This window comes from Mixophyes fleayi, chromosome 1, assembly GCF_038048845.1.
Source record: "Mixophyes fleayi isolate aMixFle1 chromosome 1, aMixFle1.hap1, whole genome shotgun sequence".
In the NCBI taxonomy this organism is placed as follows: domain Eukaryota; kingdom Metazoa; phylum Chordata; class Amphibia; order Anura; family Limnodynastidae; genus Mixophyes; species Mixophyes fleayi.
This window is the reverse complement of record NC_134402.1, coordinates 413490762-413506912: the sequence shown is the minus strand read 5'-3', so window position 1 is coordinate 413506912 and position 16151 is coordinate 413490762. Positions and strand designations below refer to the sequence as shown.

At 41.2% G+C, this 16151-nt stretch overlaps 2 protein-coding genes across 2 annotated transcripts in view; one reads left to right on the top strand and one right to left on the bottom strand.

Moving 5' to 3' along the window:
- Positions 1–4968, bottom strand: part of CENPK (centromere protein K) — a 40096-nt gene extending 35128 nt beyond the window's left edge. Inside the window, exons 1-2 of the mRNA XM_075182855.1 lie at positions 4817–4968; positions 3496–3522 (exon numbers count right to left, since the gene is read on the bottom strand). Coding sequence (XP_075038956.1) covers positions 3496–3522; positions 4817–4819 — 30 coding nt within the window. The 5' untranslated portion in view covers positions 4820–4968. The remainder of the gene's footprint in view (positions 1–3495; positions 3523–4816) is intronic.
- The window catches only part of PPWD1 (peptidylprolyl isomerase domain and WD repeat containing 1), a 31495-nt gene continuing 20252 nt past the window's right edge, over positions 4909–16151 (top strand). Inside the window, exons 1-5 of the mRNA XM_075182841.1 lie at positions 4909–5203; positions 6320–6422; positions 11616–11716; positions 13904–14024; positions 15587–16034. Coding sequence (XP_075038942.1) covers positions 5020–5203; positions 6320–6422; positions 11616–11716; positions 13904–14024; positions 15587–16034 — 957 coding nt within the window. The 5' untranslated portion in view covers positions 4909–5019. The remainder of the gene's footprint in view (positions 5204–6319; positions 6423–11615; positions 11717–13903; positions 14025–15586; positions 16035–16151) is intronic.

Here is a 16151-nt window from a genome sequence, read left to right as displayed (position 1 = left end):
GCAATTTTCTGCCAGGCTAAAGTAGTTAGCATTTAATCTTCTGGACTAGGTTCAGAGCGGAAAGTGCCGATACATTTTTAGCAGGTGTTTTCTCTGCCAAGTTTGTCAAAGAAAAAAACGCTCAGAGCAAATACAATACAAGCAAATCTACTTCAACGCTTTTCAAGCAGCTGAAATGCTCTAGTCTGACACTAGCCTTACTCTTAAATAGGAGGCTGCATGATTATTCTACAACTAGTGGTCCCCGTTATAATTTTCTATGGCGCACCGACTACTGTCTGCTCTTTTACCTGGCTGCAGTACCATTCCCCTTCTATCAAGATGCCTCACATTGCTATTGCTCTTAAACATATAGCTTGTTATTATCCAAGATGCCAAGAAGCTGCACCGATGCCGGAAAGCTTCTCTAACAGTTGGTTCTCCAGACATAAGAGATACGGCAGCATAACCCTTACGTAACCTGTGATGGTTTGCTGGAAGTGAGTAGTGCCAAGAAATCCCTCATAACTAATGATGTCTGAGTTAGTGGGATTCCACTGACAGATGGAGCCTTATTATTATTTTACAAGAGGAAAAATGTATTGTAGCCCATAGCAAGTGATATTATTAAACACCATCATTCTTCTACTACAGTTTAATAAAGGAAAGCAAATGTTCAGCATCGTACACTAATGGTCATATATGTTCATTATAATGTGGTCAATGGTAACACTTTTCTGTGGTTGCAGCACGGTGGCGTAGTGGTTAGCACTTCTGCCTTACAGTACTTGGGTCATGAGTTCAATTCCCGACCATTGCCTTATCTGTGAGCAGTTTGTATGTTCTACCCGTGTTTACGTGGGTTTCCTCCGGGTGCTCCAGTTTCCTCCCACACTCCAAAAACATACTAGTAGGTTAATTGGCTGCTAACAAATTGACCCTAGTCTGTCTATCTGTCTGTGTGTGTGTATGTTAGGGAATGTAGACTGTAAGCTACAATGGGGCAGGGACTGATGTGAGTGAGTTCTCTGTATAGCGCTGCGGAATTGGTGGCGCTATATAAATAAATGGTGATGATGATGATGATGTGGTTAGGGATGAGAATTTTACTTCCAAAACAATCACTGCCAGCTCACACTAATATTATTACGGACATGGACATAACATTCTGTGGGCAGTAAAAAGTAATTTTCATATTTTTTCCCTTCATGTTTCAAAGAATTTAAACTAATAATCTATAACATGCAGTTTACTTTTTATATCAGTACACAGTAAAGTAGGGGTTCTCACCCCTACTTGCATCCCGCAGTCCTGTGAAACCCAGCGCCTGCTCAGACTCCCATCCGAGGTGTAACAGTGCAGGGCTGCCAAAGCCAAATAAGCAAACTCCCCTCTCAGCGTAAACTTGGATTTGATGTCACACCGCCTCTGAATGTAGCTCAGATAATGCAGTTCAATCCAGGACGGAGCAGGATGTCATTCACAAGTGTAAACAGAGAGGGGAGCCTGCTTAACAATGGCAGTCCCGCACTGCTGCACAGCTGATCGCTTTTCACAGGATTGCTGGATTCATTAATAAAAAGTAATATTTTTTCTCACCAGCCTGCCACATCTGGATGTACCCGATATCTGTTTAGTCTCCTAAGGCTCTTTCAAATAATTTCATGTGAATTCTGGTGTTCTTTCTGGATTCACTGATGGAGTTGTGCCATATTTTACTATCTAGGTAAGGCTCAAAGCACCATCCACAGCTACCTAAGCACCATCTACTGCCGGACATGGAGATGCCTCCCACCATACTATTGAAGCACTTATACCGTGGACCATCTCACAACTGCTGGCATCTGTTCACTACTGCCTGCGGCCTAGTATTTATGCCACTGGCACTTGGTCTTATATGTTGGGCAGCACGGTTGCTTAGTGGTTAGCATTTCTGCCTCACAGTGCTGGGGTCATGAGTTTAATTCCCGACCATGGCCTTATCTGTGAGGAGTTTGTATGTTCTCCCCGTGTTTGCGTGGGTTTTCTCCAGGTGCTCCGGTTTCCTCCCACACTCCAAAAACATACTAGTACGTTAATTGGCTGCTAAAAAATTTTACCCTAGTGTCTCTCTCTCTCTCTGTGTGTTAGGGAATTAAGACTGTAAGCTTCTATAGGGCAGGGACTGATGTAAATGAGTTCTCTGTACAGCACTGCGGAATCATTGGCGCTATATAAATAAATGGTGATGATGATATGTCTCCTCTTATGTGAAGTCTGCCCTACTGCCTTATCATATTGCTACCATGTACACCTACTTCGCTGTTTTCCAACACTGCTCCATCACCCATTCCATACCCCAAACTAAAATGTCCCACTTGATCCTACTGTCTTCCCCCTCACAGCTCTCACAGGCAGGGTCTAACCGTCTACCTCCCTTGTCATATCTGATGCTAAATCTTTCTATATAACTCCAACTTTTTCTGTTAATGACATCCATGCACTTATTATTCTGCTCAATATTATGTCCCTTGCCGCGTCTGATGCTGAATTTATTCTGCACGCCATGCAATATGTTGTTAATTGCTTCCATGCATTTACTATTCTACTCAATTGTACTATGTCTGACAAATCTGTTTGTTTCTGTCAGATGCTACAGAATCTGTGACACTACATAAGTGATGATGAGGACTATGCATAACGCCCAAGCAGTACATTGTCACTATTTTTTCTTAAAGCTTAGGTGGAGTACTTTTTTAAAGCTGTACTTTCAACAAAGTACAAAAAAACTTTACTAAGGTGCCCTTAGCCCCAGCCACAGACGGGGACTGCTACATGCAAGTTAAATCAACTGGGGTAATCAAGTTAAAATAGCGGCAGAGGAAGGTGTGAGTGGGAGGATCAATCATACCTTTCCCTGGATTTTGACAGGGGCTGTAAAAGACAAAGAAGAGCCCCAAGAAAAATGGATGCAAGAACCAGCTTCTAGAGCTCCAGCTAAGGGATGGGTCACCTTAATAAAATCTTTTACAAGGTGGTAGTGCAACTTTAAGACCATGCGCATTCCAGTGTTATCTTAATCTGCCCCATCTCTGTTCCCTTGTGGACAGGTGGACAGAGGAGCTAAGAGAGAGAGATGGTGCATTGCACATAGCCATCTTAATAAGGCAACTGAAGGCAGTACATGCTTTGCTGCCTCTGCAATTGCTAAGATGTACGGGTGCACTGCATGTCATCTCTTAATAGAGATAATTTAGCTCTATGTGAACTTCTTTCCCACCTCGTTCTCCTGCAAAAAACAGAACCGAGATAGATTTTTGTGCACAAGTCTTACAATTTATTTTAAAAAATGCAATAAATACAATTAATTGTAAACAGGGAAGGTTCTTATTTTTGGAACCAAAGCAGTTTAGATCTGTATAGACAAACAGACTGGGCATTTGGAACATATGGATGTGTGTTAAATGCTTCACATTAAGAACATACAATTTGTGACATGGAAGTAGGTACAAGTTTTATATTGATGTTGACACCTACCTCTCTTAGAAGGTCATCCAAATTGTCCTGCAAGCAAACATCATAATAAGAACATTAGTACAGGACAACAGAATTATCATTTTTATTCACTGTAACAATGAATTACAATAAAATAATGCATATGTCAGAAAAAATGCTGTCATTTAAGCATGGCCTTTCATTTCTTTCTTTATGCAAGTTAATTTTTTATTACATTTACATAAAAGGGAGAAAATATTCATATTCTTGAGACTTCTTGTTTGGAAATCAGCAGATTAACATGTGTTGAGGGAACTAATGTGCTACTAGAAATAAGCATATGTAGGGTGTAACATATTTTTTTAATATGTTTTTACTGTGAATGAGTGGGCTTTCTGTGGGTACTCCGACCTCCTACCAAAAACATATTGCTAGCTATATTGACTTTTGACAAAATGAACCCTTGAGTGCACAACATATGGATTATTTGATCTGCAGCAACTCACTGGCAGCTCATGGAACATGACATCAGTAAAAACAAAAAAGCTATTCTGCGGCATAGACTTAACAGAGCTACGAGACCAATAACTACATTACTGGCTAATTATCATTTACATAACTGCAGGAAGATATCTGTGTGTTACATCACTGGCTCAAAGACACACCCCCTTAGATTGTAAACTCTTGTGAACAGGGTCCACAGTCTCAATCTTACTTCATATTTGTGTAATTGTTGCAATGCATTTTATATAGCACCACAATTAACTCAATGCAATTCTTTCAAAACAATAATAATTCTAATAAATATTGTGGCTAAAGACATATCATGGAAACCTTAAAGTTATGGCAATTGTTAACGTACCCGATGACACAGACTCAGTACATCTATCATCATCCCCACCATTTATTTATATAGCGCCACTAATTCCGCAGCGCTGTACAGAGAACTCACTCACATCAGTCCCTGCCCCAATGGGGCTTACAGTCTAAATTCCCTAACATACACACAGACAGACAGACAGACAGACAGAGAGACTAGGGTCAATTTGTTAGCAATCAATTAACCTACCAGTATATTTTTGTAGTGTGAGAGGAAACCGGAGCACCCGGAGGAAACCCATGCAAACACAGGGAGAACATACAAACTCTTCACAGATAAGGCCATGGTCGGGAATTGAACTCAGGACCCCAGTGCTGTGAGGCAGAAGTGCTAACCACTTAGCCACCGTGCTGCCCTTACATCTAGTAAAACTAAGCCACTTGCACAACCTATGCCAGGCTCTGGCAGCCTGTGGCACTACAGCTGCTGTGTAGCTGCCGGCATGGCAGCCACAGGTCTCTGAGCACTACGCTCGCACGTTACCATGGTAACAGCAGATCCGGGTATTCCGCGACCCCAGCGATCTCCAGCCTCTGCCCGCTACGGAGAGATGTCGGGTCTCAGCCGCCCAGACGAACATAAACAGATCGAGCGCGCAGGCTAGGGATTGGGTGATGGGCAGAGATGATGTCATTCTCAGAGTCGCGCAGGTGGCGGTCGCAGACCTGTGACGTAGGCACGGAAACATGGCGGAGAGGAAGCGGCGAGCGAGGAGAAGCAGCAGCAGTAGCAGTTCTAGCAGTAGTTCCAGCAGTAGTTCTAGCTCTAGCGGTGAGGACGAGAAGCGGGTGAAGCGGGATGTGCAGGAAGAGGATGAGGGCTGGATTGGGCCGCTCCCGACTGAGGCATCACAGAGCAAGAAGCGGAGAGGTACCTGGCTCATCTTTATGTTATGTCTCCACTGCTCATCCGTCCCCATGGTTATGTATGGACATGTGTTGAGGAAACTCCTTCTCTGCGTCCCAAATGTAACCTGTTGGCTTCTACATGTGTAATAGTGGTCACTCTATGTATTATCCTCATACTGTCCCCCTGCATTGCCGAATTGTCCCTCTGGTGGGGTGATTATTAGACATATGTTGAAAAAAACTCTTATTGTTTGGCTTCAAAAGGTAATAGGGATCTATTTATATGTATTTGAATCTCTAGATCATTTGGTCCTTTTAGCTGGGTATAGTAAGTTGTATTAAGCAGGTCACACACATGCATCCATTTTTTTGACTATTCGAAATGTTGGGAGGTATGTTGTGGCGCCTTATAAATTAAAGATAATATGTGACGTTGCTACTTCATAGTGTATGATTTAGTGACCGTGTCATCTAATACATATAATTCTGAAGCTTTATATGCACTTAGGTCAAGTGTGATGCATGGGCTCCACTTACGGCTGCTGTGGCAATTATGGCGTTACTGAAATTATTTTTGAAAAAGTGTCATTATTCTGCCCCCCCCCCCCAAGAGTGCGGATTCCTTGGTCTATTAACTGAGCTTGAAGCTGCACTACAACCTATGAAATTGTTTTCCTAAGATGATCCCTGCCGCTTATCAGATTTCATGAGGCTGCTTCGACTTTCTGTTAACAAATTTAATTTGCTGGGTCTGTATTACAGAACCAGCAGAGCCCTGGGAAAAACAGCTACATGTAGCAGACCCTGGGGGAAGGCTCCACATTAATAAATATTTTCCTAGGTGGTAATGCTGCTTTAAGAAACTTAACTCTGGCTTTTCTTTTGTTTGAAGAGGTGGAAGTATCATAATGATTTTTGCTTCTTTTTATTCCCTTTTTTCACATAAGCTTTACTTTAAGGTAATAGTATTTATTGATTGTGGTGACTGAGTGGTATACAGTATTATCCAGTACATAGTAGCATGTATGTATGGTGTTCTGTTTTCTGCTTATGTGAATTATTACTATATACAGTCCTTGATGGACCTTACTATAAAACAATGTTAATATTTTAATTTTTTTTTCTTCTTTGTCGCAAGTTCTTGAGTTTGAGCGAGTTTACTTGAACAATCTTCCAAGTGCTTCAATGTATGAGCGTAGCTATATGCACAGAGATATTATCACCCACATTGTATGTACCAAGTAAGTATGTTACATTTGTTCCTTTTCTCCTTATACTTAATTGTTGTGCAGTTCAAGATATTTGCAGTGTGCTGCATATAGCAAAAAATACTTTCGTAAAGTTGCAGTTGCATCTAAAAAAAGTGCTTTTCTTTTAAAACAAATAACACTGATTGCCTGTAAGAATTGAACTTGTTGGGTTCATTTGAGTTGTCAATCAAGCTGTTAATAGTGACTCTATTATCTTTTATTTATAAGTTGCCATAAAAGGTCAACAGTGTAATACATGACACATGCAGAATGTAATGATCCATAATACATGAAAATCAAAATATACGATCAGACATACTGAATAAACAGATAAATTTGTAGTGCAGATCCAATTATTTATTGGACAATGATTCAGAGGGATGGTAATGTCCAGAGTGAAGTAGGCCTGAGCTAAAGAAAACAGGTCTAGGGAAGCAGGCCAAAAGGTACAGAGGCTGATGGAATAGTAGAAGAAGAACACAAGGAAAGTGGGCCCTGCTTGAGAGAGATTACATCGTAAAGGAAAGGGGGAGACACAAATAGGGTGATATCGATTGAAGGAGTGGGGGTGAAAACCAAGAAAGGGAGTTAGGAGGGTTGAATAAAGAAATGGGTCTTAAGGCTATGCTTGAAACATTGAGGAGTAAAGGCAAATTTGATAAGGCCTGGGAGTTCCTTCCACAGCAGGGGAGCAGCCCAGACGAAGCTCTGGAGGCGGGAGTGGGAAGAGGTAATCGGTGAAGTAGTGAGGCGGGGGTCATTGGTAGAGCGGAGGGGGTCAGCAAAAAGTGTGGGTATAGATGAGGTTGGAGATGTAGGGCGGAGAATTGGTTGAGAGTTTTAAAGGTAAAGAGTGTAATTCGGTGAGCCAATATAGCAACTGGAAGAGTGGGATGGTAGAGATAGAGCTGTGGGATAGACTTAAGAGGGGCAAGGTGGGAATCGGGTAGGTCAGGAAGAAGGAGGTTACAGTACATCAAGGCATGAGATTACAAGTGAGTGAATAAGAGTTTTGCTGGCTTCCGTAGTGAGAATGTGCCGTATCTTGGATATATTCCAGAGGTGGAAGTAGCAGGATCTTGAGAGGGCCAGAATGTGAGGTTTGAAGGAGAGGGAGGTGTCGAAGATGACTCCTGGGCAGTGGACTTGAGGGACAGAAAGGAAGGTAGTGTTATTAAAATAAAGAGTGGAGGTGAGGGAGCCCTCGAAGATGATTAGTTCAATCTTTGAAATATTGAGTTTAAGAACGTGTTGTGACATCCAAGATGAGATGGCAGTAGGAGACATGACACATAACGGAAGGGGAGAGGTCAGTGGAGGAAAGCTAGATTTCGGTGTCAGCATGCAGGTGGTACTGGAGGACAAAGGAGCTGATGAGGTCACCAAGGGTGGAGGTGTAGAGGGAGAAGAGCAGGGTGCCAAGCATGGATCCTTGATGAACCCCAACAGGTCTGGGAACATTGGGGAATGTGGCGTCATGTGTAGAGGCTGAAACGGAGCTGTTGATGAGGTTAGAGGAAAACCAGGAGATGACAGTGTTTGAGGCCAATAGATTTTAGAGTTTTCAAAATCAGGGAGTGATCAACTGTATCGAAGGCAGCAGAGAGGTCGAAGGATAAGAAGGTAGAAGTGTCCTTTAGACTTGGCAAAGAGAAGGCCGTTAGTGACATCAGTGAAGGCAGTTTTGGTGGAGTGGAGGGAGCGAAAACTGGATTGGAGTGGGTCAAGGAGTGAGTGAGTGAGAAGAAAGGAAGTGAGACGGTTATAGAAGACCCATACAAAAAGCTGGGAGGCAAAAGGAAGGAAGGAGATAGGGCTGTAATTAGACAGATAGACAGTGAATGGATGTTTTTTTGAGCATGAGGGAGACAAACATGTTTAGTGGAGGAGGGGAAGGTTCCAAAGGAGAGGTGTAGGTTGAGTGAGGTGGAAGGAATTGGGGGGATGGTGTTGGAGGAGAGAAGGGTGCAGATTTCACCTGCAGCTACTGGAGTGAAGGAGGGTAGGCTATAAAGTGTGTGTGTGGCAGTGGGGTGCAGGGTATGGAGATATCATCCACAGAGAAGGGGGAACAAAGTGGTTAGGGAAAGGTTAGAGGGTGGGACGAGAAGGGAGTGATGGGAGGAGATGTCATGGCGTATTGATTCAATTGGTGAATTGGGCAAAAAGGTGACTGGGGTTGCAGGATTGGGAACAAATGAGACTTAAGGTAGGGTTGTTTAGAGAGTGATAGGACAGAACTTTAAGAGGTGAATATGAACTTGAAGTGATGGAAGTCAGCACGAGTGTGTGACTTTCTCTGGAGCTGTTTTGCACTATGGGAGCATATTTGAAGATAGCTGGTAAGTTTGGAGTGCCACGGTTGAGTTGGGGACTGATGATGCTTGATGGTGCAGTGGTAAGGGTGTGATTATAGAAGGAGACAGCCTGATCGGGGCAAGAAAAAGTGGTAATGGGGGAGAGGAGTGAGACCAGGGAGGAGGAGAACATGATGGGATCAATGGTGTCTTGTGAGATTAACTTTAGAGGATGGGGAAGATGAGCGTGGCGTGGGGAGTTGCTAAAGGAGAGGATATGTTGGTCAGAGTTTGTGAATTGTTGAGATCTGAGACTGTACCGAAATGGGAAGTTCCCCCCAAGACGAGGGAGGGAAGATTAGAGGAGAGAAAGTGTGTGAGCCAGGTGGTGAAGTGCTTGAGGAACTGAGAGAATGGATCAGAAGACGGTAGGTAACGTCAACACAAAGGTGGGTTGGGTGGAAAAGGTGGAGTATACCTCAGAGAAGGAGAAAAAGTGGGAGGGTTCAGGGGGAAGATCCCAGAAAAAGCAGCAGAGGTAAAAAGCATTACAGCACCACCTTGCCGGCCTCCAGGTCTGGACTCGTGGGAGAAGGACAAGCCCCTGAAAAAGAGAGCAACGGGAGAGTTAGTCTTTAGAGGATAGCCAGGTTTCAGTGATGGCAAGCAGATTGAAGTATCTACAGATAGAGCTCATGGATGGAGGCCAATTTGTTAAGACTGACCTGGCATTCCAGAGACCACAGGGTAGCGGAAGAGAAGAGATATGGATGAGGTTTCTGGGGTTGCTTTACTGCAAGCGTGAGTATGATTTTGAGTGTGAGGCGTGATGGAGAGAGTGTTGGAATTGGACGAGAATCAGAACTAGATGGGGAACCATCGACGAGTGGGGGGAGATAAATAGCTGGTGGGTGGGGAGATGGTGCTGATTTTGGGGGTATGGGTGAGGGAGAGGCAGGAGATGGAAAGTGCCAAGGAAAAGATTTCAGGGGATAGAAGAGGTTGGAGATAGTTAGGAACAGAAGGAAGCATAGAGAAGAGCAGCGAGGGGGACTAAAGGGAGAGGGGGGTGCAGGGCGATGAGAGGGGAGAGGGAAAGGTGAGGGAGGGGGCAGTGAGTCAGATCTGGAGCAGAGAAGGATAGGGAAGAAGAAGGGAGAACATAGGAAGGTTGGACAAGAAAAACAGGGATACAGGGAGAGGACAGAAGAGAGAAACAAATCATGATAGTGGTACCGAAAATCATGAAATAGAGAATGGAAGTATGACAGAAAGAAAGGATGGTGAGAGGTTAAAAGTGAGGTGAGATAATCGAAAAAGCGAAGGGAGAGAATGCAGAGGCAGCAGGAGAGAACTGATGTAAGAGGTGATAGGGTCAGGAAGGGAACGAAAAGTAGTTGGGACAGTAGAGATGAGGGATGGATGAGTAAAACATAGTTCTATTTAACAGTGACACTTGGCAGGAGTGGAGAGGGCCTATGTAACATTAGGCAAAATGGAAGCTTGAGTGAGGCGGCCGTGTATGATCACTAGGCTAAGGGTAGCTGGGGAGCCAGTTTAGAGAGTCGGGGAAAGTTGAGTAGCGAGTGTGGTTTGAAGGTGAGATTACAAGCAACAGCAGATATAAAACCAACAAGTCATAATAAAATTCCAGCTGTAAGAAGCAAGGTTTAGAAACGGCTCAGCAGGGGGAGTGTCCAGGCAGTGCACAATGCAGGTGCATGAGGTAGAGGATAACAGGGCTCACAGGTGATTGTTGAATGTTGTCCCCATGTAGCTGTATTTCTCGGTAGAATGTTCCCCTTCTGTTCACCTCTTGTCCAACTCTTATGTAACTCTCACTATGCTATATAAATCTATATATGCTTGTCACCATCCCACACAAATCAACACTTGCTAAACACCGGCTAACAGCGTCATGCGTCTATCATGACACCCACAGTCGCATGACACATTAAGTAGTGAGCTAAGAGGCTTTGGAATGCCCCTCTTTTCACCAGTCACCATGCAGCAGCCTAATGACTGACTGGTGCTCACTCATAAATCAGGTTACACTCCCCTGTGTTAAAGCACTAAAGATTAACTCTACAACACTTTAAAGCTTTTCTTATTTTATTTTTCCCGGGTATCTCACGTTCAGTCCCCTCCCCCTTGTGTGACCCAAAAATCTGGCACTGGAAGAATGGCGTATATGGATACTTCACACTGAGTGGTACAGGAGGTGTATTCAGTGAATGTAACACCATGTGCTGCGTCTATCAAATCACATGTGAGACTCCCTAAACGCCTCTTCCTTTCCTTGCTATTTGAGTCCTCCAGTATTTTCACCATTCTTCTAAACTGAGCAGATCAGCAGCAATAGTAAGGTAAAGGCAATATTCCCAGGAGACAGAACACCCCTTCTATCTTATTTTTGATGGTGCGGGTACCTAAATTGTATATCACACTACCATATTAGCATGTTTTAATGTTAATAAACCTTTTTATGGTGATTTGTGACAGTCTTTTATTTAGTATATAATTAGTAATCACTGTTTCATTGCCAGCCATTTAGGTTTTTAGCGCTGCAATTCATTCAGGTTTTTGTGGTGTTTTACTCTCAGGTTGTATATTGCAGCTGCTTGACTTTTTGGCTGTATAAGAGAAGTGTTTATTTATTATTTCTTCAGGGCGCCATTATGAAAGGCTTTTTTTTTTTTTTTTTTAAATTCCACCTAAAGTGTTTAGACTCTGTTCTATGGTATGTGTGTGAGCATTGGAAGGCAGCAGTGGGAACCTTATAGAAATATTATGGAATATCTGAATGTGCAGATCTGTATTATACTGCATAACACCATTAGTGATGAATGATTGTAGCTGTGATACTACTGCTTTTCTCTTACAACAGGACAGACTTCATCATAACTGCAAGCCATGATGGACATGTCAAATTCTGGAAGAAAGTTGAGGAAGGAATTGAATTTGTAAAACATTTTCGCAGTCATTTAGGTAATTTTTTTTTTTTTTTTTTTTTCATCCTATGCAAGTTATGTACGTACTCTACTTATAGTAGGATAGAAGACATGTTTAAGTACTCGGTAATTTACATCAATATGCTGTCATTTTTTTCAAATCTCGCCATAGAACAGTTGAGCGAACCTAAAAAACACCACTAGCCATCTATCGTTGCCACAAAATATACAATACAAAGATTATACACTTATAAAACACAAATATAATACATTTTATTGGTATAGTATAATTTTTGTGACTTAAAGGATATACTGATAAGGTGATGCGCAAAACAAAATAAAAAAAATATTTATTTTCTCCTGCCTTAACCAAAATATTATTTTTCAATCCGTTTTTCTGTAGCTTTGTCACAAAGTGAAAAATGCTAAAAATAAAAACAGTAGTTAGAGCTGGCTACCAAGAGGTGAACGCTCACAGTACTATATTTTCAAACTCAATTGACATGGGTTGTAGATCATCTTTATTAACAAATGGGTTACAGAAATTAAGTGAATCACCTTATAATAATGTCTTTAATTGAAGGGAAATTTTCTTTTTGTCTTGCTGTATTATAATTTATGTATAGCATTTTTGTGGCAGTTTTGGGCCTCAAAGTATGTCTTTGTTACGTGCTCCCATGAATCTAGTAATAAAACATGTATTCCCCGGCAGCAGGGAATGGATTGATAAGTGAAAAAAAGAAAAGAATATATAAAATAATGATATATGGAACAATGAATATGTAAAGAAATATGTATTGAAACAACAATAAATGATAACGTAGTTAATAACTCTGTCAAGGTAAAAACACATAAGCAAAATAAAGAGTTGTTGTACACAATGGTATGAAATGTCCGTTTCCACCAGCACAGTAAAAAAAAAAAAGTTAATTAACGATGGAGAGTCCTTCAAAGTTGGTTAAAAAAAAAGTTTATAACAAACTTGCTATAAAATGTAAAAAAGTCTGTCCAGAACATTTGCAAGTAAAACGGAATAACTGATAGTGGACATAAGTAAGTTGATTTGTCAAGCCAAAAATGCTGCAGAGAGAGGGTGATCCATATAGTCCGTGGGCGGCAATATAAGGAATTGGTAGTATACTTACCCTACTTCCAGAGTAACAAGTCCGGATCTTCCGGTCCTGGGTCAAATCCTCCAGGCGTGACCTCACGTTCTTTCTTGGCTCCTTGTCGTCGCGAGCAGTTTTTAGATAAGATATATAGTGCACATGCGCACCATCTGTATGGAAAGTTCCTCCGATCTAGGGATTGTGTGTGTGTAGGCAAAAATTACGGTATTAAGAACAAAAAAAAGCTGAAGATACCCTACACGTTTCGCCCAGATAGGGGCTTCCTCAGGGAAAATATAACTTCAGTCGTGATAACTTCCCATGAATCTAGTGCAGTGATTCATTAATTTTGTTTCTGGGATGTGCACACCACTCTTCTTGGTCTCCTGCCATGCAATCCAACCAAATTTTTTAATTGTTGGTCCGTGTTGGGGAAAAACAAATGATTGTACTTGTCAATATTGCTAAGCACAATGATCGGGTGGGATGAAAATTAACATTTTGATGTGTGTGTAATAGAACATTATTGACTGAACTAACACTACGAAACAAGGTTTACAAAGCAATCGTCCAAACATAACCTGCAGCTTAAAAGAAAAAAAAAAAGTCAATTTGGATTGTATCAATCAAATATTAAAAAAGACAGCAAAAAGTGAGAAACTAAGCTTAACTATGATTTGACATAGGTAGTATGTATTTTAGTTTATAGAGCAGATGATGTGTTTTGTTTTCTTTTTTTTGTTTTCTTTTTTTTGTTGTTTGTTTTTTAAATTTTGTATCTTTATTAGAAAGTTTTCCAGAACATATGGTGCAAAAAAACAAGTGAATTGCATAACATTTCAAGGCAGTTGAAGAAGAAATTAGACCATTTAACTCATACAAGAGAATGTATTTTACACTATGCACACTTCAACAGCATTCTCTAGAACAGAGCTTCCCAAACCCAGTCCTTAAGAGCTACCAGCAGGTCATGTTTTCAGGATTCTGCACTAGGTGGCTCCTGATTTCAGTCAGCCTCCTTCCTTTATGCAGTATGTATTCATTTAAGATGTCCAAAGGTCTTTCTCCTTTTTCGCAATGGAGTTGATTTTCTGTATTTATGTTGAATGTTGCAGGAGTGATAGAGAGCATTGCAGCTAGTACTGAGGGAGCACTTCTCTGCACAGTAGGAGAGGACCAAGCAATGAAAGTCTTTGATGTGGTCAACTTTGACATGATCAACATGTTGAAGCTTGGGTATGTATTCTCCTTCATATCATTATATTGCAGTTCAATAGATGATGAAATGTTCATACAATAACAGTTCCTTTTCATACCAAAGTAATAATTTGCATACTCCATGTAGTTTGCATATAATGCTTTATACAGGCAAACAGTTGTGTTTTTTTTTTTTTCCTTCTGTCCTAAATTATTAAGTTGTTGATTTGCAGCTAATATTTTTTGCTATCTTATTGTTGTATGGAAACATTGCATTTTTATAGCATTAAGGTTTAACTGTTTTAAGATTAGTTTGTAGGAACCCAGCCCTTGCCATTCAGGTCTGTAATAGGTATGTTTTAATAAAGAAGTCGAAGATACTCTAGATCAGGCCTGTCCAACCTGCGGCCCTCCAGGTGTTGGGAAACTACAAGCCCCAGCATGCTTTGCCAGTAGACAACCAGATGATAGCTAGAAGGGCATGCTGGGACTTGTAGTTTTACAACACTTGGAGGGCCACAGGTTGGACAGGCCTGCTCTAGATTATCAGGGATGTCCAATTCTGGGCTATATTTTTGCTGTTCCGTTTGATAAGAAACTGCTCAATTCTGCTTCAAAAAAGCAGATTTCATGAACTGGCTTTTGTAAATGCTGCGTTTCAGCCATAAGACAGCAGATTGTAGACCATATTGTGTTTTGCAGTTTAAATGGGTTGTCCGCATTAAGACAACTACTCTTTAGTAGGTGCACCTTTTGAGAAGCGGTGGTGGTGGTCTCTGCTGTTATTTTTTGCTGGAGGACCACAAATTATTTGTAGCATTATTTGTACTGTGGAGTGGAGCTGTGTGAATGGGGCATCTGACTTGGATTGGTAACATCTCCTGTCCAGCCAGGTGCTGCATTTTCTACCTCCCACTGTTCAATTTCGTGTTTTCTATGAACTTTCACATTAGATGCTCTCTTTGACTGTAAGAACTGCTGTAAAATACAAAGTAACTCTGGGGGTCTTAGAGGAGGCAACCCCCACCAAATTCATGTATAGGTGAGATGGGGGCTTGCCTACTAAAGAAGGTGGACAGCCTATTTAACAACTGGGCTTGAGTTTACTTGTTTCAACATGAGCTTCTGTATAGGCCTGGGGGTTGTGACATTGAGTCGCTATCGTTTACATACCATTAAAGTATTTAATCTGTGTAGAGATTCTTCTGCATGATGTGGACCACAGTCATATTGTATCAGTCATTTTGTCAGCTTGAGATAATATGTGAAGTAACAAAGTTGTGTTACCGTTAGGAATATATATATATATATATATATATATATATATATATATATATATATATATATATATATATATATATATATATATATATATATATTCCTATGTGTATCCATTGCATAATTTCAGGGACTGTAACAGTTTTCCCTATTACATGTATGTAATGGAAATAAATAATTGGTGGCACAGAAATGTACCCTGACACTTTGGTTGAGAATATTTTATGCATTATACACTTTTAAATAAGCAGTCTCTATTATTGTGCTGTCTATTTTTCTATTTGATATTCTTTTAGCTTTATAATTCCTGTTATTTATTCCAGCTATCATCCTGGTCAGTCAGAGTGGGTCTACTGCCCCGGAGATGCCATCTCTGCAGTGGCCTGTTCTGAGAAGAGCACAGGGAAGATTTTTGTGTATGACGGCCGGGGAGATAATAAACCGATGCATGTGTTTGAGAAGCTGCACTCCTCTCCCCTAACAGCAATCCGACTGAACCCTGTGTACAAAGTAGTCGTGTCTTCAGACAAGAGCGGAATGATTGAGTACTGGACTGGGCCTCCTCAGGGGTATAAATTCCCCAATAATGTCAACTGGGAATTCAAAACAGACACAGACCTATACGAATTTGCCAAGTGCAAAACATGCCTCACAGGCATCAATTTTTCCCCAGATGGTAAAAAGATAGCCACAATTGGATCTGATAGGAAAGTTCGGATCTTTCGCTTTTTAACTGGGAAGCTGATGAGAGTTTTTGATGAGTCTCTGAGTGTAAGTAAACTGACTAAATGTTTCAATTTTGCGACCTGTTTGTATAATAGTGATTTATTGCTGATTAGCTTCTGAAAGTGGAGCTATAACATGAGTTGGGTTTTTTTTTGGGGGGGG